We start from the raw sequence: 22,922 nt of genomic DNA on the forward strand, positions 1-22,922 counted from the left end.
TTGTCTTTACCTGTTTGGCCCTCCTTTGTTTTATCCTTTGTCGGATCGTTATTGTGTCTTGGGTTTCTGATTGATTATTGTAAACCTGAGAACTACTAATAAAACCCCTCACTTCACCCAAACTCACCCGGTGCTTGTTACTTCCTACGTCCTTCTTTAGCAGAGCTGGGCCATAAGAGCCCCTGATCTGTTTCCACTGGAAAAGCTTGATTCAAGTTATTGCTGCAGAAAGATGATAACACCACACAGTCAACAGTTTTCAACTAAAATTTATTTTAACACAGTCACACTGAGGTCAGCCTCAAACAGGTGCAAAAATGAACTCTTCATGTTCTCAAATATTTAAACATTGAACCCAAATCAGTCCCATTACCAGAGTGAGATGGTGCCCTGTAGTGTCTGAGGCACTTTGTATGTGGGCAGATTTAATGGAGGAGGAGCACATCGTCTTTGGAGATTTAATGTAGAGATGCTCCTATTAATGACTTTCAGCCTGTCAGGACTTTAAACACAGAAACTAAACAACCAGAAAGAACTTTCACAAACTGCAATCCATAAATTCTGAGAAGAGACGAGTGTGTGACCAGAACTTTGTGTGGAACGTTGATCCAGGCCATATGCTTACTCAGGACAAACTACAAAAGTAAACTTTTCTTCTTTGAACAAATGTCAAGCCACTTCTCCCAGCTGATGGTGGAGAGCACGGTCGAAGTCCAACTTGGAGGTCAAGCCTAGGCTCAACTGATACACACATAAATGTGTCTCTGTGTGGATGCAGCCTGTACAGAGTTACAGCAGAGAGTTTCTCCTACTGAGTAAGAGCTCCAGAGATCCCCTCCCACATCAGCAGCAGCTGGCTTCCCGCCTGTGGCTCCAACTCCTGCAAAAAAACAAACGATTCAGCCAAAAAAACATTTCAAACTATGTCACACACTTGTGTTTCTGGCTAGGAGATGCATGCACACCCACTTCAGAATGTTTTTGGTTTGTGTGTTTAAACTGGCAGAGCACAGGAGGAACATGTAAACTGTACACAATGGATATTCTCACTGTGATTAGGAGGTCAAAGAACAAACCACCAGAGGCCTGAACTACGAATCGTGATCAACATATCCAGGATCTCTCTCTGTTTCCTGGTTGACTGATCCAGACATACGCAATCCTGATCACCGTTACTACGAAGCAGGTTATCGACTCGCTGGTTCAACCCAGAACTACGTGTGCACGTTCACATGAAAGGGGCGGAGCTTGTAGCGTCTGACCTATCACACACACGGAGAAACTCTGCAGAGCAGTTTACATATTTACTGAAGGATCAGATATTCTCAGAGAAAATTAAGAATTAAAACACATCCAGCAGCTCAAAGCAACACTGCTGCTGCAGCCAAAGCCAGAACATTCCTGACTCGTTAATGCTGACTTAGTGAGATTATAGCAGATTAATTCATGAGACAATATAAACGGACGTCACTGTGATCACTGTGATTATTCCTGCAGAAAGGTTCCAGGCAGAGCTTCCTCACTGCTCTTCTTTTAGTTTACATTTTACATCCAGTTGTTTAGAGGCTGAGTTTCTCTAGTATTGGAATATTAATTCATCACCGTGACAACAGGAGTAGTTCTGGTTCCATAAATTCATGTTTCTGCAGTTCTGTCAGTTGTGATCATTAACCTAACAGACTTGGAACAAGTCAAGAACAAAAACATCCTTCAAAGCCTCAGAGACCAGGATTTATTTTATTATGTCAAAAAGATTACTCTAAATTACTTTCCCATCTCCTCTCCGCTGCAGCTCAGCGCTGAACCTGCTCACCAACCATCATCATTTAAGAATGAGCGGGGCATTTTCCTAGAGATCTGATTGGTCAGGAGGCGGAGCTCTGACTTCTTATCGAGAACATGTCCTGCTCCGGAGCAGGTTCGACATTCAGCGTCAGTTACCATGGTGATTTATCCTGGTGAGAAGTGAGCGAATGTCGTAGTACAGAAAACCAGAGTTAATCCTTGAAGTTATCTGGATAAGAGAAAATCCAGCTTCGTAGTACAGGACTCTGGTCTTGCTACCATGGAGACAGCAAAGAGACTATAATTTGTCTCCTCTAATGCAGTAATCTCAATTAAATTGTTTCATAAAAGAGACAATTAATTCTGCTAATCACTGTGTGATTACTGGTGATGGTGTTGATCACTGTGTGATTACTGGTGATGGTGTTGATCACTGTGTGATTACTGGTGTTGATCACTGTGTGATTACTGGTGTTGATCACTGTGTGATTACTGGTGTTGATCACTGTGTGATTACTGGTGATGGTGTTGATCACTGTGTGATTACTGGTATTGATCACTGTGTGATTACTGGTGTTGATCACTGTGTGATTACTGGTGATGGTGTTGATCACTGTGTGATTACTGGTGTTGATCACTGTGTGATTACTGGTGATGGTGTTGATCACTGTGTGGGCTCTGAGCAGGCCGGTCAGGTTCTTCTAATGAGACACAGTCATGATAAAATACTGTATTTGTCAGGAGAAAACTATGATGGCTCATTGTTAGCTTAAAGCTGAGGAACAAATTCACAAAAAGTTCTGCTCGTCCACCTCGGACTATGACAGGAGTGATTGGTTACATTTCTTTTAACAGGTACACTCAGATCATGTGTTACTTTAGAGAATCAGAGTCTGTGTGTTCCTTTTGTACAATAATGAGACAAAGTTTGTTAAAGCGACTACCTGACATGCTGGCCTCCATAGTTGAAAAGCTGAGCATTTGAAACTACTTATATAATCCTCAGTATGCTGTGGTACATCATACAAAAATATAAACGCAACACCTTCATTTTAGCTCCCATTGTTTTACAAGCTGAACTCAAAGATCCAAGACTTTTTCTATGAATACAAAAAGGTCAATTTCTTTCAAATATTGTTCACAAGTTTGTCTAAATCTGTGTTCGTGAGCTCTTCTCATTTGGCGAGATAATCCCTCCACCTCACAGGTGTGTCAAAACAAGATGCTGATTATACAACAGTATTGTTGCACAGGCGTGTCTTCGGCTGGCCACAATAAAAGGAAGGACACTCTGAAAAATGCAGCTTTACTATATTGTGGGGATCAGAAAGCCAGTCAGTATGTGGTCTGGCCACCAGTTGTGTCATGAACATTTCTCTCACAGAGTTGATAAGGTTATTGACTGTGGCCTGTGGAATGATGGTCCACTGCTCATTAATGGATGTGTGAACATGTTGTCGTATACGCCGATCCAGGTAAAACAAAAGTGTTGCATTTATATTTTTGTTCAGAGTAGAAGAAGAAGGCAAACTGGTCCTCTTATTGCTCCGTAATAAAGTGAATTTAACTGTAAGTTCACAAAGTTATATTGTCTCTATTTATGTGTCCTTGTCTTGTACCGTCTCGTGTCGGAATCTAACAAGAGCCTTTCTTTACACCCCTATCCGAACCGAAACCATGGAACTACTCAGCTGGTCTCTCATTGCAATCGACCACATTTTTTGGGCAAGAGACAGCCCACATGCCCTGATGGAACGTCTGCTGCAGGATGCAGGCTGGACTCCTGAGACAGCTGGAGGATCTCTACATAATTGGATTCATGATAACAGGAATGCTGCTGAGTGGAGCTGGCGGCTTTCTGACCTATCGCAAAGTGGAGAAGACGCTGGCAGCTGCATTGGGAAGGCTGCCAATCGTCACTGGGGGACTGCAGGGCTTTGAACGCTCAGACTCGTGCGATAAATGAACTCAAGAGTAAGGAAGACGCAACTTTTGAATGTTTACGCGGAATGGAAACCAACTTGGAGAATTACAGAGCTCTGCTGGGACGCTTAACAAATGGCCACCGATTTGGAGCAGCAAGAAGACCAGAGACCGAGAAGGACGAGAGAAAGCTGAAGACGTCCTGACTGAAAACAAATCTTATCTACATTCTGATTCCCTCAGACGTCCAGACAGGCTGGATTGTTTTTCTATTTCTCCTGGTTGTGGATGTTGTAACGGAGGCTCTGTCCTTCCCTGATGTCCCCTCACACCCGCCCCACTGGGAACTTGTCTCTGACCAGAACTATCAAGGCCGTCTCACGACACCAGACGCCGGACTGACACTGTAGAGAGAAGCAAACGGTACTGCTTTACCGCCTCCGTTTGCCCCCCCCCCCCCCCCCCAGAGGCAGCTGGAGAAGGTGAGCTGCGCTCCTACGAGAGGCTGTATGCTCCCACCCCCCTTCCCCCAGCTGCTGGCTGCAAATAGAGCACAGTTTGGAATCTGCTTTTTTACTCCTCTCCTCGCCTCTCGTCGTCTATTTTCCCCAAGCTTGAAAGAAATTCTGTTGGTCTTGTTGCAATGACAATAAAATTGATTGATGGATTTAATGTACACAAGAAAGCAAGTTGTACACCGTGAAAGTGATTGAGGTCTGTAAAGATGTAGACGACACTGTGATGAAGCACCTGTCCGTCCCTGCTGATCTGCACACTCTTGTTCTCGTTCCACGGGTTGAGGATGTGCTGGGTGGAGTGGAAGGGGAGCTTATCCTTGTGGATCCACTTCACGGTGAAAACCCCTCCGAGTCCGCCCAGGCCCCAGTCCTGGAATCCTTCCTGACTGATCTCTGACGTCATGTGAGCGAAGCCCTGAGGACAACACAGAGCACACAAAGGACGGAGAGTCAGACAATCCCTACCGGCCGTGAAAAAAGATCCAAGAACAAGCTACCTCTCACAAACAACCCGTATCGACTTACAAGTGGCTGAGAGATTAATATCTTAAGAGGTTCAACGTACCTTTATCAGGTACGGTTATGAAAAGCTTCCTGCACACACAGAATAAACCACAAGACATTACTGCTGGTCTACAAATGTCTGGATGGTTTAGATCAGTGAAACGTTTCACACTGTCCCAGCTGAGATAATAATGGGCTCGCCACCATTATGTCTGACCTGAACATACAGCAGTGGAGGCATAACCTATTAGCTATGGACCTATTACTTATATACTCATTTTAAATATGAATGTCATGTTTTCATTCAAGTTTTGTATTATTTTGCTAAGCTTATATATTTTTAAATACATTTATTTAAAAAAAAAAATACATATGAATTGCCCCAATGTAGCACAAGGCTCACATACCGCTGGCAGTTCATGTACGACATTTTGGGAATCACGAGTTTAATATCATAGAATAAAATCCATCTGAATTCTTCTGTGATGTTCTGATCCATCCACATCTTTCAGGCCATCTTCAATCAAACCTGCTTGCTGCTCCAGAGTCAGAGAAACCGATTTAAGTTTTCATGTACCAAATATTTATATATTTATTACATTCAAAAAATTGTTTGCATGTCGGTCCTGTCCTAATTTCATTCATTAGAGTCTACCTTTAAAGCTCCCACTCTTCTAATATTGAATTGATGTTATTAGATTTGAGCATTTCCCCCCCAATTTATTTTAAAGTGTAAAAATGTATAAACAATTTATCTAAATAAAGTTATGATCATAATTATTAAAACCAGACTGAAGGCCTTCTGTTGCTGCTGCCTTCCAGTAAAGACAAGATCTGTTTTATGTTGCCTTTTATCTTTAACACATGCTTTTTAACTTTTATTCTTAGTTTTTCAAATCTATTTCAATGTAAGACACTTCAATTGCATTATCTCTGAAGTGTCCTATACCTGGGGTGGCCAACCAGTCAGAGACCAAGAGCCATAAAAATGACCGTGGTGCTACAATATGCTCAGCACATTTCTCTAACCTCATTTCAAATAGTAAGAAAAAAATCCTAAAATTCAGTTTGACACTGTTGAACATCTTGTGGCCCCTTCAACACCTCAAGTGCCTGTGTCCTTCAGTCCTGTCAGCCGAGAGGATGCCAGGATTTTAGTGGACAAGATGAATCCCTCATCAAGCCCTGCTGACATTGTACCACATCTCTGTTCATAAATGTTTTCGATGTGGTCGGTCCTTGGGTTATAAAACTGATGAACCTTTCACTTGAGTCTGGCTCGGTCCCCGGCTCCTTTAAGCATGCTGTGGTGAACCCTGTTCTCAAAAAACTAAACCTTGATCCTATTGAGCCAAAAAACTACAGGCCAATATCAAAACTTGCGTTTTTTCTTGGAAAAAGTAGTGTGAACCCAGTTAACCTCATATTAGGAGCAGCATGATTCCTATGACAAATTTCAATCATGTTTTGGTAAAATGCACTCCACTGAAACCGCTCTATTAAAAGTCTCAAATGACGTGATGATGGCTGCAGACTCTGGTCACTTCACTGTCCTGGTCTTGCTGGACTTAACATCTGCTTTTGATACGGTGGACCACAATATATTGATCAACAGACTGAAATCAGAGCTGGGTTTTTCTGGGTCTGTCCTTCAGTGGTTCTCCTCATACATAGAAGGAAGAACTTTCAATGTTACCAGAAACAACAAACTGTCTGACGTGTCCAGCCTGTCCTGTGGAGTTGCTCAGGGCTCTGTCCTGGGGCCTGTTTTGTTTCTTTTGTACCTATTGCCTCTTGGTCGTCTCATTGGTGGTTTTAAAAAATGTGTCCTACCACTTATACGCTGATGACATCCAGTTGTATTGCTCCTTCAATGACTCAGAGTTTCATGTCTTGTCTATGTTTTTGGAGTGTGTGGCCTGTATTAAAAACTGGTTTTCTTCAAATTACCTCCAGATAAATGCTGACAAAACAGAAACCCTGATCATTGCCCCTGATAAAAAGATTCCCCTTATCAAAAACCATCTTGGTGCCCTGGGCTCGACTGTTAGAACCAGCCTCAGGAACCTCGGGGTTAGGTTTTATCAGGCCATGTCTTTGGAGGGTTTCTCTTGACAGCTGACCAAAAACTGCTTTTACCACCTGAGAAATATCTCTAAAGTAGGAGGATGCTGTCAAAACCAGACCTTGAAATGATTATTCACTGTTATTCACTTGCTTCATTAAGACCGTCCTCAGCAGACTTCAGGTCATACAAAACTCAGCTGCAAGACTTTGTCCAGGTTCACCCAGAACAGCCCACATCACCCCCATTTCATCAATTCTTCATTGGCTCCCAGTCAAATTTAGAATTAACTTAATTCTCACGTTCCGGGCACTGCTTGGTCAGGCCCCTCAGTACATTGTGGACTTGCTGTGCCCCTACACCTCAGGGTCAACCTCCGATCCTCAGACCAGAGTCTCCTGAAGGTCCCAAAGACCCTTTAAAACCCGGGGGGACCGGTCCTTTCAGGCTGTCGCCCCCAGGCTATGGAACGACTTATCCTTGTCCCTCCACACGCTCGATTCCACGAGTTCTTTTTAAATGCACTTGAAAACATTTTTATTTAGGAAAGCTTTTAGCTAAATCTTTCTTTCACTTTTACTGTATTTTATGAAATTTGTTTTATTGCACCCATTTTTATGTACGGCGCTTTGTGATTTTTTATCTGTGAAAAGCACATTATAAATAAACCTTACTTACTTACTTACAAAGAGCCCTATCATACGAATTGGGCTGACAAATAAACTCTCTCACACAGACACGAAATGACATAAAGAGAAAATGCACACATAATGAATGATACATCTCCATATGTAATTACTAAAGTTAGACAACAGTCGGCTAGGTATGGATTTAAAAGGAATAATTCTATCCGTTCAGCCCACACAACTGTGCAGGGCCGTCCGCAAATTGCAAAATTGCTACAACAGCAAAGACGGCTACTACAATCCACTTATCACTATCAAACCAAGGCCCCGTTTACACCACAACGAATTAGAGTGTATCCGCAAAACTTTCTTCACTTTTGGGGGGTCCGTTTACACGACACCAGTGTTCTGATGCACTGTATCTGCAAAGTTTTCAATCCGCCTCCCAAGGTGGAAAGATTCTTTCACGGCGCAAAGAATCATGGCGTGCTGTCCGCTGAGGGTACTGTCCGTGGACGAGTTGTCTGGGGTTGCAGTTTTGTGGACGAGTTGTCCTAGAATCCACACAGACACAGGGTCTGCATGCTAATCTTTGCTTTACTAACTTGTAAACAATCCCTACATATATCACATCAAAGACAACATCACACATGTAACTGAACACCATGTGACGACTCCAGACGTTTTACAAAGCAAATCGCATTCACATGAACTCATTCTACAAATGGACCTTTAACAGACACCACAGGGATCAGACACTAAAGACTAGCTTCCATCTTCTATTGTTCTCCCAACACATGGTGGAGACCCAGGACAACCTTCCTGCTCTTTGATAACCTCCATTTGAAAAGTAATCTATTATGAGCCGCCATTTTCTTTGTAGTTCCATCCCACGTCTCACACACACTTCCTCACCCCCGCCTCACTACACATGAACACACACACACAAACCTACACACATCAAGCAGTACATAGGTGCAAAGTATAAGAGTGCTGTTTTCGTCTCCAACAGCAAGGATTAAAGTCAATGGTGGTCTTTCAAACAGAATTACATTACAATGAGGGTGCAGGCAAGGTTACCCGCTAAGCCCTTTACTTTTTAACTTCTTTATTGAGCCACTTGCCCAGGCTATTAGGGAGGACAATTACCTGACAGGTATAACAATTAGTATTGTTGAAAATCAAATTAGCTTATATGCAGATGACGTTCTGATATTCATTGAAAATCCGATGAATGCCTATTTATAATTATATATGTTCATTTCTATACTGTATGTGCCTGAAGCTGTAAATTGTGACTCTTGTGTTCAATGAGGAGTTTCTGATTGGTCAGTGTTACCTGGAAATGTCCTGAACCCTGTACAGAGAAGATGAGGAAGACCAGGTGGTTGTCATGGAAGGCCTTGGTCAGTTTGACCTCATTGCTGGGTGAAGTGGACCAGATCCCCCTCTGCTGAGACTTCTCTATGTTTCCGGTGCAGTTGCTCTTCATGATGAAGTATCTGACCGAAGGCAAGCCCTGCTGAGGGTACCCAGCCTGGAACGCCTGCAGGAACCACAGGAGGAACACTAAAGCAGTTGAAAACTGACAAAATCACATTGAATTTCACTCCATCTTTTTCTGCTCACATGGTGACGAAAAGCACACTAAAGGGAGGCAGGTGATGCCCTGTAACCACCAAAAACATATAAATTTTGGAAATTCTGAATGTAATTAAGGCAATATTGTAATAAAATTGCAAAACCTTTTTTTAAAACCAGAACTAAGAGTGCTCCATAGTTTGTATCCTCAATGAATGAATATGGTTATCCCATCCACTACACCCATTTTTTATTTTCAATAAGCAAACTGCACAAGACCTACAAAAAAGGCTTTTATTTCCAAGAAATACAGTCCTATTTCTTTGAGGGCGGTGATTTCTTCACTCATCTCCGTTTTAATGTCCTATTTAAAGGTTTGAAGTTTGTTTTGAAATTCCTGTTCGGGGTGTTTTATATCCCTGCCGATGCTGGCAATAGCCTTCATGGTTTCAGTGTGTTCCATTTGACCAGGTGTACTCTTGTTGCCTTCACTGTGTATCTCCTCCTCTGTTGACTGCGCCTCCGTTTTTTTCCAAAGTTCTTTGTGGTTCTTCGACATTCCCACTTATGTTTTCAAGTTATTCTGTTCCAGTGAGCTTGTTTTTACACGGACAGGCTGAAGATTAGGTGACCCAAATCGTCCACCATCTTGGAGGAAGTCTCCCAGAACAAGTGGGATTTAATAACATTGATGACTTTCTGATGTGCATACCACTCACAGATGTTTTTTGTAGGCACAGTCCATTTTTTATTTGTAAAACAGAAAATAACCTTTTCTATATACTGATGATAAATGAGGCCAAGTACTTTTAACGGCTATGCACCAATGGAGCTGCTTTTGACAGTATTTTAGATTTCAGCATAATATAAATGGATTTGTGAACTAATAGTTGAGATGAAATAATGACTCGGGTTGTCCAGATCTGAATTTTAGGCTCACATTTTCTGGATCAGGGTACCAAGTTTGTGGTTTGTTTGAAGGAAAATTCACATCAATACTGGAGTATTCTTGAATCAAATCTTGAACAATAAACAAATGATGGAAAATTATAGAGTTTAAAAACATAAAACGCCTTTTGCCGCTATGAAAAACTTTACTGTGTTACTTTCACTTGTCACTTCTATACTGTGCTGTCTTGGCTGAGTTTCCCCATGCTGAAAAATATATGTACTAACATCAGGATTTGTAGGGACAAATATGAAAAATGTGCCTGTGTGAAAACAGCCGTGAGTACCTTCACAGATGTGGGGGACCAAGAACTCTCACGGAGCTGGCTGGTGGAGGGTGGTGCTTCATCTCTGCTGCGGACACTGACCTGAGACATGTCTGACCCTGGTGTCTGGCATTGCCTGAGCAGAGCAATAAAACACTTTACACGATCAGACACATTTACCCAATCACAAACATACACACCGACTATTACAACTGCCTTGCAAGATTCAACTGTCAACCATTAGATTAGATCATAGACCTTACCAACAGAGCGGCTGAAAAGAGCAATGAAAAGCAAAGACGGTGGTCCTAAGCACTACTATTCTATTCTAATTGTTTAATTTTTCCATGAGTTTTTATTTGCTTTGCTTTTCTATTGCTGTAAAAACTCTAAAAAACAAACAAACAAATATTAAAACAGAAAGTCGGTAAGAGGTGAATGGTTGGTGTCCTGATCCGACCTCAGAACAGTGAGTTGAAGTTTTTATCAGCAACATGGAGCCAATGTAACAAGCAAGCACTGTTAAGAGACTATGACTGCTGCACGTTGTAACAAAGCTCCATGAAGGCCTCACACACGTCATTGTTACATTACCGTTGGTGTGGGATCATCCAATGATGTTGTTAATATTGTTAAAGAGCACACAATCCCTCCAGTTTGTCGACACACTTTGTGTAGCAGATGGAAGATTATTATTAGAAATTACCAGGGTGATTTATCCAGTTAAGTGAACCAGCGTTGCAGTAAGGAATACCTCGGCTAAACCCTGAAGTGACGTGATTAAATACCTGTGATTGTTGAGGTCGGTGGGTAGTTTGGGTCTGCTCCAGGAGTTCTTCACAGAGCTCCTCAATCCCTCCTCTATCATGGGCCTTGGAACCTGACCGATCCCGGCAGGCTGCAGCAGACCTGCTGCCTTCTCCTGTGCACCGAGAACCTAGAGGAGTGCAGTGCTTTACGTCTGGTTATGAAGCAAAGCTGGCGCACGTGTGAGCAGAAAGAATAACACCTACAGAAACCAGCGCCTGAACAATGGCCTTGTCCTGCTCAGACCAGGGCTTTGTGGGATAGCGGATCCTCCGGGTGAACAGATTGAACCACTTCTGCCTCAGCTTGGACACCAGAGCCGCAGCCTGAAAAACAGCACCGGGAATGATCAAGCCAGAAAGCTGAGGAAACACAACGTCCGTGGGTTTGAGCCGTGTTTTTATTACCTCTTTGTCCAGCTGGAAGACGAGCCATTCGTCTATAGTGATTCCTGCTTGGTCCTCCGTTTCACTGTCACTGATGTCTTCCTGTGAACCGTCTGAACACACGACATGGAGATTATGGACTGAAACTTTAATGAGACATAAGGTAAATACTTCACAAGATTAAATCTTGTCAGAAGGTCGAAGAAATATCAGCACAACAAACTGATGGGCAAAGCCAAATGCTTCACTCATTTTACGGTACAGGAGTATCTGAACAAATATGGTATATTGGCTTAAGATGAACTTATTAAAGCTTGATATGAAGGCTGCTGCAGAGAGGATTCATTGTGTGCTTACACATGTTATGTTCGGTCAGGTTAAAGAAAACCCTGGTATGACGGCCACGTGACATTAAAGACACGGTAACTACTGGGCATTCACATGAGGTGATGAGCTAAACATGATGCTATACATGGGCGATGGTGGCTCGGCGGTAGAGTTGGCGGTTCGAATCCCACTCTATCAAACAGTCATTGTCGTTGTGTCCAAGGCACTTTACCAACATTGCCTCGTATGAATGGGTATGAATGGTGCATGAATGTTGGTGGTGGTCGGAGGGGCAAAATGGCAGCCACGCCTCTGTCAGCATGCCCTGTGATTACCATCACTGGTGGGACTGGTGTGAATGAATAATGGTCTCTGTATGCACTCTGAGTCAGTGCGAAAAAAAGCGCTATATAAATCCAAGCCATTATTATTATTATTACACAAAACTGTTTCACTTCTATGAAGATTTGTTAATTCTATTACTTGTGATTGACTTCTGATGATTGAATTTCCGGGGGTGGAGGGAAAAGGAGGCTTGTCGTTCACGTTTGTATCCATCAATCTGCTTTGCTGCAGCAGCACCCATGGAACGACAGCTTATCTGCTGCGTAAGCAGTCTTTTTCAGTAATTGTAGTAGGGTGCACTGAATCTGCAAGGCAAATTTATGACATATCTACTGCAGCAGTAGTGATTTAATTTGGAGATGTGTTTCTTTTCTACACTTTGAACTGTATTCATGCAAATTAAAATAAAAAAAATTACGGAAACTCTTTGCATTCTGTTTACATACCGTATTTTCACGACTATAAGGCGCACATAAAAGTCTTAGATTTTCTTCAAAATGTGCGGCGCGCCCTATGGTGCAGTGCGCCCTATGTGTGTGTTGTTGTTGTAAAGCGGACGTAGTAGTGAACACCATGAGAACGTTAAAGGGGGAAGTGTGGGCGTGGATTGTATATAAATGAACGGGTATGTGCGTTATGCAGAACATTGTTGTTTTGACAACCCTGAAAATGGCGAAGAGACACGCTTATGAAGCACAGTTTAAACTGAAGGCCATCAGCTACGCGGAGGAACATGGAAATCGAGCAGCCGCGAGAGAATTTAAGATTAATGAATCGATGGTTCGCAAGTGGAGGAAGCTGGAAAACGAGCTCCGACAGGTGAAGAAGACGCAGTTGAGTTTCCGCGGACATAAGGCGAGGTGGCCCGAGTTGGAGGAAAGACTCGAGCAGTGGATCATTGCACAAAGAACGAGTGGGAGAAGCGTTTCGACGGTCACCATTCGACTAAAAGCAGTAACGCTAGCAGAAGAAATGAAAATTGAACATTTCCGCTGGACATCGGTGTGAACCGGCCGTTCAAAGTAAGGCTGCGAGCGGCGTGGGAGCGATGGATGACCGATGGAGACCACAGTTTCACTAAGAGTGGAAGGCAGCGCCGGGCGAGTTACGCCACAATTTGCAAATGGATTGTAGATGCTTGGGCTAGCGTGTCTGCTGGCACTGTTGTTCGAGCTTTCGCAAAAGCCGGCATCATTTCCAAGGAGCCGCACGGCACGGAAAGTGACTGACAGTGAAGAAAATGAACCTGGTATGTTTGATGGAGATTTAGCGCAGCTGTTCAATTCAGAAACAGAGGACGAGGAGTTCGATGGGTTTGATTGATGACGATTACAGGTAAAAAAAAATGTTAGTACTTTGTAATCAATACTTAAATAAAGCACAACCAAACTCAGTTTTGCTCCCGCTCTATTTTTAAATACGCACACTTGTATGCTTGTGAGCGTGTGTTGTTGTAATGCGGACACCATGAGAACGTTAAAGGGGGAAGTGTGGGCATGGAACCCGCGCCCTATGAGCAGGTGCGCCTTATGTGTGTGTTAAATGCAGTAATGGCACACATAACTGAGACTGCGCCTTTTAGTATGGTGCGCCTTTTGGTCGTGAAAATACGGTACATTGAATCAGGGGATGTCGAGTTTTGCTTTCTAAAATAACTACCACAAATATTCAGCAGTACTTTTTTTTTTAACAATAATCTTCTGAGAATCACTTTTCTACACGTACTACAAAACCCTGACTGTGTTGGCTCAAATTAAAATGAAGCACACATTAGTAAACACAAAGTACAGTTTAGTTTGTGCATGTTTTCACCTGTTGCTTTCTCTGCTCCTTCATGGATGGAGTAGCCCTGCACTTTGGGATCGCCTCCAAATATAGCAACAGTGATGGAGGTGATCATGGAACAGCAGCGGACACTGGCCATCCTGTGGCCCCGCCTCATCTCGTCATAAATCAGCCAGTCTGTAGGGAGAGCCTGGCTAGATTTCGCAGCGCCCGGCTAAACAACAGAAAAACACACACAATCACATATCTTGAACGTCTGTAACCCTCATTCCTGGTCAAAATCCAGATTTGGTATTTCTCATATTGTGGAAAAATTATTAAAAGTGATGTAGGTGTAACTAATAATAAGGACTGAAAGCTTAATAGAAATTGAGAAAATGTAGAGATGCAGAAGTAGCATCTCTTTTCTCAGGCTTGATAATTCAGCTAAATGAGGAAAAACAAGAACAAATTAAGTGGCTGGCGTGTTGTTCTAAAAGGTTAAAAAAGAAACAATTGTTGAAATTGTTACTGGGGCAGCATATTGGTGTATAGGGTAGCACTCTTGCCCCACAGAGAGAATATCTCCAGTTAGAATCGTGACTCTGGGGCCTTCCAGTGTCAAGTTAACCTGTTCTTTCCACGCCTGAATAGATTTTCTTCCAAGTGCTCTGGCTTCTTCTCACAATCTCACAACTTGCTTCATAAATTAATGTTTGATTCTGAGATCTGTTTAATAGATGACTTACCGAGTGTACGAATGTGTGTGATAGCCTGCCCCTGTTATTGCCATATGATGGATCTGTACAGGGTGAACCTCACTTTCACACTGAGTGAAAGTCCCCCTGCGAGACTCTCCCAAATAAAAGACGGATAGATTTATGGATAGAACCGGTTCCAACTCAACCTTTTATATTGACAATCTTGGACACTTGGAACTTTGGCTTGGCTTTTATTGTATTATACTGTGATGGCTATTATTCTGTCTATTCACTTTTGCCAGGGTCTGATTGCTTTGGGCACTGTTCATTTGGTTGAAGCAAATTAAAGAAAATACACCCTGTCATCTGTGAAGCACTTCATTACTTGTTTTTCCTACCTCTTTAAACTGAGCCTGGCTCAGGACGGACGTGGGGTGGAAAAGGACCTTCTTCTCACGACTGCTGGAGAGCACGGAAATCTCACGGTTGACGTGGACCAGGTTTGGATACATGCCGGCCACCAGGGCTGCTTTCACCACGGACCAGTTCTCAGAGTTCTGGTTCACGTCACGAATGCTACTGCCTCCACGGGCCCGCACAAAACCTGCAGCACAACAACAGGATCAGATCTGAATGCTCCATTTCAATGATTTCACCTGCTGGATCACATTACCATTTAAATGCAACTTCCGTCAGACTCCAGTGTGATCACTCTATTTTTTATGTTGATTTTCGGATCATTACAGAAACGATGTGGAGTGACACCTCGTCGAGCCAGAGAGCTGCACACTCCGAATATAGACGTTAATCAGTACAGACCTCAGTGACGGGTGTAAAATGCTTAGCATCAGTTACGGTACAATGGATTAGTACCACCTTTATTCTTCAGCTCATTAAATTCCATTTTTGGCCTATTGTCATGTGGTTTGCTAAAAACAGGAGACATGCAGCTGTGGTCCAGGATGCTTTTGTACATTACAATGTCGCAGTTGTATTAAAATACCTGCTGGCAACAGGATGGTAGCTGTTCTGGTTATTATAGCTGTTTTAGCTGTTCAACAGCCTTAGCAATTTTAATCATTGATGCCAGTTTAGTTACTTAAGCTGATTTAATTATTTTAGTCATTTTTAGTAAAACCAACTGCTTTTGGCATTGTTATCTAGCTTTAGGAGGTCCTTTCAAAATTGCTTTTTTTGTTTTTGTTAGCGTCACATTAGACATGTTAAGACACATTGTAGTGAAATCACATGGATCCACGATCAATAAAACTATTTATCTCTTTTCTTCATTTGGATTCATTCAATAGGTGCAATTGCAAACTCATCATTTACCAGCTGCAGTGATAGGAAGCAGTAAAAGTGAGATCTGATATATTCTATGTCATTTAAGTGTCTTTGTCAATTCAAACTGCAGAATGAGTTCATTTTAAAACTTGTCTATGCCACTAAATTAAAAAGAGAACTTTCATGTGATTTTGTGAAAGCTGCAGGGAGCTCACGGACAGAGGAGTTCACGATGTGGCTGCAGACGTCTGGCCTCGCCTTCACTTTCAACACACATCAGTGAAAAACGGGCTCATATCGCTTTGTTTGGATGTTTGTTGTTGTACCGTCCCTTTGACAGGTATAAAACTCTTCATACAGGCGACCTCCCATAAGATGTGCTGCGATGCTCTGAGGTTGTTTTCAGCACACAGCAACGTCCTGATATGGCTGTCAGAGCTGGGATTTGACAAGACAGGTACTCATTCCAGGTGTCACTGTTGTAATTGCCTAATTTTTGTCAATATGTATTGTGAGGGAGTACGATGGAGCAAAAGGCCTCGGTGAAGCGGCAATACTAAACAGTAGATGATGTTAAAGTTGTTTTCATGAGATAAGGCATGCGTAACCCAACGGAAACAATTCAGATATTCCAGCTGAGAAGCTGATGATTTTCAGATAGTAATGCTCAGAAATGTCATGTGGAGCTACTTTATTTGCTTGAAGTGCATTTAAATAAACCTTTTCCAGGGAGGTTATATCAAAAAGTAAAAAGTGCGGTACTGACCGATAGCCCGGAGCTGTCCCATCAGCTGTGTCCTCATGCCCAGTATCATGTCCATGGTTGCCTGGGACACGAAGTTCTTGTCACAGAAGGACTTCTCCCTACCTTCACTGCTGGCCTTCTGCCATGCCTGAAGTCACAGAGGAGAAAACTGTCGGCAAAACTCCTACAGCAGCCGGTACGAGGCTTATACAGCCGCAGAATGAATTATGTATGTGTGTGTGTGTGTGTGTGTGTGTGTGTGTGTGTGTGTGTGTGTGTGTGTGTGTGGAGAGATGTGTATTTTGCTTTTTGGATGCAAATGTAGATGTGTAAATTGAATACGTAGGTTGGACCCATTAAAACATAGAATTGATTTTACAGCCTTGAGGTGTATCTCATTTGTTCCATCTTCTTGATTCTAAGATCTGATCCATCCACACACTGAACGTGTGGGTTCTCATCTGAGTGGTGTTAAACTAACGTTAGACTTCAAGCAGAGGAAAACCATCCAAGATTCACATTCAGTTCAGGAAGAAAAATAGGGTTTCTAAAACAGTGCACATTTTACTCATTTGAATATGTTAAAAAAAACTGACAAAAAGTATCTCCATACCATTCAGTCTGTGTTTGACAATAATTTCAAACCTTTTAAAGTTGCTCAACTCAACTCTTTAAAACCTACAGCTGAAACAAAGTGCAGAAATACTCATTAAAAAACAATAAGTGGTAATAAATCTATTAAAAGCAAAGTAGAGTCCACTACTGGATTAAAATCTAAAGATTTGTAGTGTGCAAATGTGAGTCAAGATGGCCAAAATGAGCAGTTAAAAGATGAGCAGCCACGCTTTGACCCACACAGACATGTTCAAAAAAAAGATGAAAATGCAGCTGAAGACAAGTTTATCCAGGGAGGCTTTTGATTAACTTAGTATTTTATATTGTATTGTGTCTTTGTAAAGCACTTTTTGATTATCTGTGAAAAGTCCTATATAAATACAATGTACTTACTTACTGACTCCAACATAAAGTGTATTACAGTAATTCAGGACGTTTCCTGGCTCTGCTATCTTTAACTGATTGGTTTTCCATATTTTTCACATTCCAGGCTGTGTTGTTGCGATTTACACTCGGTGACACTTTATTAGGAACCCTGTTTAACGACGTGAATGGCTCATTAGCCAATCACGTGGAAGCAAATCAGACATGGTGAAAGATGAGCAACTGAAGGTCAAACTGGGGACAAGAATGAGATGATCTACTGGGTCTATAAAACACAACCATCTCTACAGTTTACAGAGAATTATCAAAAGGAGAATCTATCCAGTAAACATGTACTGGCGAGGCTTACCTAACAAAGTGGCTGGGGAATGTGAAGTTTCAGTTTTTTCTTTACTTAACGTTATAAATGATTTCACTTTGGTACTTTGTAACTGTGCTACGTAAAGTTTGTATTTTCACAGGAGCTGTCAATGATTTTATGACTCCCACAGTGCATTGTTATGAAACCCTTGAAAGCTCACGCTCACCCTAAAACACACACACCTCCTGCAGGTGGCACCCACCTGGAAAGCTCTCAGCAGAGCCATGTGGTCACTGAAGGTGTTTAAGGTGAAGTGCCTGCGGCTCTGCAGAGCAGCTTGCTTCTGAGAGCTCTGGGTGGGCAGGATGAAGGGATCACGATAGGCCAGGGTGCAGGCAATGGTGAGAATAGGGTCCAGGCACTTGAGTACCACAGCACACAGCACCATCTTCCCCAGGTGAGGCTCCACAGGCAGATCGGCCAGGTGGTAACCCAGGTCGGTCAGGTTCTCGTACTGGTCCATGGCGTCGATATTCTGAGGAGGAGAGTGAAACACAGATTTACAAGTGAAACACTGAGAGAAGAGGCAGCACACAGGAGGTTTCCTCACCTTCAGCATCTGCACTGCATTCTGGACCAAGTGTACAGGAGGAGGCTGAGGAGCTCTGGACAGGAACTCAGCTATTGGACACCAGGAGGGGGCCAACATTTTGGTCTGCAGACACAGCTCCTAACATGCACACACACAGACACAATTTGTCCTGTTATTTTCACGTGAAGTAGAAGTACTTATTGAACTTCGGTAAAAAAGAACCAAAAAAAAGTACCACTTTTGTATGCAGATAAAAAGTCACACATTTTTTTTATTAACGTTTGTAATAAAAGGTGTCTCTTTTGAGGCATTCTGAGTGCAGTTCAGTCAAAATTCTTACCAAATAAATCACTCATGACAGTGACTTTAGGCGTCAAGCTGATATTTTAAAGATCTCCTATTATACAGCTTTTCAACAATTTCACATGGGTCTCATTGGTCCAAAAATATTGTATTCAAAGTTCACTGGCCCAAATGTAATTAGGGCGAAGGGCCTGGCCCCCACGGGGTATTTCAGACGCAACTGAGAAGAAAAACCGAGCCTCCTCAGGCCAGGACCCTATAGTTGGTGCCCCGGCCCGACAGGCCAGAATAGGTCACAGAAACAAGTAGTAAAATAAATAGGCTCAATGCTTCCTTGATAACCTCCTTTAGCCGAGGAAACACTGATGCATCCTTTACCAAAGGAGACCAGATCATGCTGCCCCACAATTCCTTGCAGCAACAACATTTAAAGGGACATGCTCATCGGAGCGTTCAGAGAAACTCCAAATGACTCAACGCAGATCATGTTAAGTTACCAAAGCAATAATCTGCCTTGAACCACTTTAAATAATCTAAAACCCAAATCCCAACTATGAATGTTATGCGGATGTTGTGAAACGAACACAGCAAAGTAAAGTTTTTGTTCAGCCTATTCTCAGTTTACATTGGTTCTTTATTCACCTGGCAGCCTCGTTTCCTTCGATTTCAATTCAAACCTTGTGATATTTGAGATTATATCAGCGGTCAGAGGCACAGGGGAAAGTGTTAGAAATGCACTTTTTGTAGTCCATTTTTGGACAATTGTAGTTTTTTCACCACGACGGACGTCACTCACCTGCGCTGCCGGCAGATTATTATTGTGTCACAACCTCGTGATCGCCTCCTTTATGAAGTCTCCTAATACCTTTCCTTAACCCCTTGATGCCAGGTGTGCAGGACGTGGAGGGCAATCAGTTACCAGACTGTGCCAGGGAGACAGGTCAGGGTGAGTGGCAGTCCGACCAAACGTTTTTTTTGATTAATGTTGGAATTACAGAATTATAAGGAACTCAGTAGTGGGCTGAGTAAATGATGACAGGCATCAACTGTTGGACTGTGGATGTCAATAAACGCATTATCATATCCACAGACAAGTGACGCGTTGGACCATGATCATTGTTGCCCTTGAACGCGTCGAAACCATTTACCCGTCGTCACCATAGCGACACTTTAAATAGGTTAAGGTGCCGCAACACTCCCGGACAGAACTTTGATTTCCTATTTGCTCTTTTGTATCTTACCATCTTTCCTGATATGGTCACAGTTGATGTGTTTGAATTTATTCTATTTTGTTTATTTTGTAAAAGAAAAAAATAAATAAATAAAATAAATCAATTGTGAGCGGCATGTATGTATGTACAATATGTTGTCTGAAAGTCAGCACTGCATTGTATTATAACGCTCCCACAAAATAAAAAATGACAAAAAAAATTTATTTCATGCTATTAGTTTGTTTTTAGACTTTTCTAACAATGGTGTAAATAAGTTTTAACTGAAACTATAAAAATGTTTTAAAACCTGTTAATTATTTCCATAGGCGGAGAGGAGTGGTAACATTTTTGTATTTTAACATTAAATGTAAAGTTCTGAACAGGATATTCAGAGGCAATCTGTGACAGTTTTGATAAGTATGCTGGAAAAAAAAGTTCTCACTTTGAGACTGAAAGTTTCTGCACACCTATTACATTTATTAATGTTTTGTATTACATCATTACTTAAATCTTTATCAAAATATTCAGTTCAGAATCTTCGTATTTAAGTAAAATAAGATAGAAAAATCTTTACATTTCTTAAAGGCATGAATCACATTCATTCGAATGGAGGAACACATTCTACAGAATTACTTATTTTCATGGGGTGCGAACCTGCTAAATTCATGTTTAAGAAGTGCGGTAAGGGTAGATGTATGGTTGTGTGGTTGCATGTACCTGCAGGGGCATGCGCAACAGCTGGGGGACCTGGTACTCCAGCATGTTACTGAACCTGAGTCGACTGAAGAGGCGGAAACAAATCCCCGGTCTGCAGCGGCCCGCTCTGTGGACACATTGCACACATTACCACACACAGCAGGAAGTGTGTTCACACGTTTTTACTATACAACAAAAATAATCAAATGAAATGCATATTAAAAAAAAAAAGCTGCAAGCATTGAACGGGTTCTCGCACACCCAAGCACGTTGGAATGTGGTCCATGCCGAGGTTTTGTGCATGTCAGAGTGTGATGGATATGTGGGCAAACAATATGAGATGAAAGTGCCAAAAATTTCTGATATGCAGTTGATTCCCCCAGTTTTTCCTCCACATTCATTTCATAGAGGTGAGCTGCCATTCTGAAATCGTCGCCGCCGCTCCTTTAAATTTCTTTTCTTTTTTCTTCTTTAATGGACGCAAATACACCACCGCCGCAAGTCTCACAGCAGACTCTTGCACTCACTGGGTTGGGTACTCACGAGCATGTCCTCTGATAAGGGGGCGGGGACGCGCAGGCAGTATTTGTAGCGACAGGTCCATTTCAGTGCAGTTTTAGGCAGCGAGCCGCCCAGCCGTCATTTGGACGGGCAATTTTAAACAAAGATGCACGGAAAAAAAACCTGCACAGCTTGCTCAAAGCCGTCTAAAATATGTGTACAGTATAACCTTGGACTTGCAAAATTCTAGACATTAAATTTAGATTTAAAGGTTATTAGAGCAATATTGTACCAGTCCAGCCCACTCACGAATTACTCACAGCCGTCAGCTGCTGGAGTTCCTAACCCCGGAAAGCAGCACAAGACGAGGTCACGAAGAGCAGAAATATCACTTTTAGGGCAACTTTTGAAGAAGCAGAGAAGCTCAAAACAACGTGTATTTAAATGCGGAAGTAGAATATGGCAGCATGAAGCAGTTAACCCGTAAAAATCCATATATTAGCCACGTCATTGTTGCAAGCTGCAGGGTTCAAATCTTGTGAAAAAAGTTGCGGCAAAGCCCCGTTTCCACCGCACAAAAAGTGCAGGGCCGGAGCGGAGTGGTACGGAGCAGTATGGTAAAGTGTAACCAGAGCCAAATCTGGTGCGCGTTTCCTCCGCAGGAAGTTCGGTTAAAGAGTTCCGCAGATATGTGAAGTTGCAGCAGTAGTCTCAGCCGGGGCGGCAGATCTGGACCTTATGAATCCTCAGTTGTTGTTGTTTACATCCTCTGCTTTGCACTAGTTGTTTTGTTAACTGACTTTTTTTTGCAGCCACAGAGCTGCAGCGGCAACTTCCGTGTTGGTTCCGAGAGAGCGAACGCCAGCCGGCCCCGGTGACGTCGCTGCTGGACGTGACAGCCGTAAATTCCACGTTGCAGCAAAGATCGCGGATGCGATGTGAGGACAGACACCGAGGCTCGGACCAGCTCTGGTGTCCCGGCGTACCCTGTGTGGCCGCGGTCTGAGTCCGATCGTCGCGTTGCATCATGGCAGGTTCTGGAACTCCAGCGTCAGGCGACCGGAGCTCCAGAGCTGGCCAGTGTGTGCGGACTCGTGGTGATGGCAATGCGACGCGACGAGCGGACTTGATAGTGCATCGGCCGTAGTGCCTGCTCTCGAGTCCCTGTCTCTGTCCCTGCCTTGCGTCTGCTCTTTTAGGACCAACATGAAAGTTAAGCAGCAAAACCAAAAAAACCCAATCTGAATATGTCAACAACGGAGGATTCATACAGCCGACATATTAAAATATTGAGGGCGTGTAGTAAATCTTTGAGCAATCAGCAGACGGCTCCTCAAAATCAGACCAGTTCTGTTGTCCTGAGTTCCCCAATGGAAGCGTGACGGAAAAGCGTCAACCTTTGGAGCGGTTATTTCCGGAAAATCCCAAATTCTTGCGGTGGAAACCCGAACCGGACCGGACCGGACCGTACCGTTCCATCCCTGCACTTTTGGTGTGGTGGAAACAGGGATTTATAGTCCGGAAAATATAGTATGCTCATCTGTCATACTTTCATCTTCAAATGATGTAGAGCAGTGGATAGCACTGATTATCAATTTTGACAATGTGTGAAACAATCAGTCTAATTTCTGAGTAAGCATATGAATAGCGGGGTGACAGTGCCATGTGCTCGCCGCGCAGTGGTGAGGGGGACAGACAACCGCCTCGTCACCCACCACCTCCAACTTAAGAGTGACTGAGGACA

At 42.8% G+C, this 22,922-nt stretch overlaps 1 protein-coding gene across 1 annotated transcript in view; it reads right to left on the reverse strand.

Moving 5' to 3' along the window:
* Nucleotides 1–251: 251 nt before the first annotated feature.
* The window catches only part of ythdc2 (YTH domain containing 2), a 46,943-nt gene continuing 24,272 nt past the window's right edge, over nucleotides 252–22,922 (reverse strand). Inside the window, exons 19-31 of the mRNA XM_080476975.1 lie at nucleotides 20,699–20,804; nucleotides 18,486–18,605; nucleotides 18,138–18,410; nucleotides 16,597–16,723; nucleotides 14,945–15,150; nucleotides 13,894–14,080; nucleotides 11,431–11,522; nucleotides 11,230–11,349; nucleotides 11,005–11,153; nucleotides 10,238–10,352; nucleotides 8,761–8,967; nucleotides 4,459–4,641; nucleotides 252–880 (exon numbers count right to left, since the gene is read on the reverse strand). Coding sequence (XP_080333101.1) covers nucleotides 809–880; nucleotides 4,459–4,641; nucleotides 8,761–8,967; nucleotides 10,238–10,352; nucleotides 11,005–11,153; nucleotides 11,230–11,349; nucleotides 11,431–11,522; nucleotides 13,894–14,080; nucleotides 14,945–15,150; nucleotides 16,597–16,723; nucleotides 18,138–18,410; nucleotides 18,486–18,605; nucleotides 20,699–20,804 — 1,957 coding nt within the window. The 3' untranslated portion in view covers nucleotides 252–808. The remainder of the gene's footprint in view (nucleotides 881–4,458; nucleotides 4,642–8,760; nucleotides 8,968–10,237; nucleotides 10,353–11,004; nucleotides 11,154–11,229; nucleotides 11,350–11,430; nucleotides 11,523–13,893; nucleotides 14,081–14,944; nucleotides 15,151–16,596; nucleotides 16,724–18,137; nucleotides 18,411–18,485; nucleotides 18,606–20,698; nucleotides 20,805–22,922) is intronic.

The sequence above is a fragment of the Lipophrys pholis genome (genome assembly GCF_963383615.2).
Source record: "Lipophrys pholis genome assembly, chromosome: 12".
NCBI lineage: Eukaryota > Metazoa > Chordata > Actinopteri > Blenniiformes > Blenniidae > Lipophrys > Lipophrys pholis.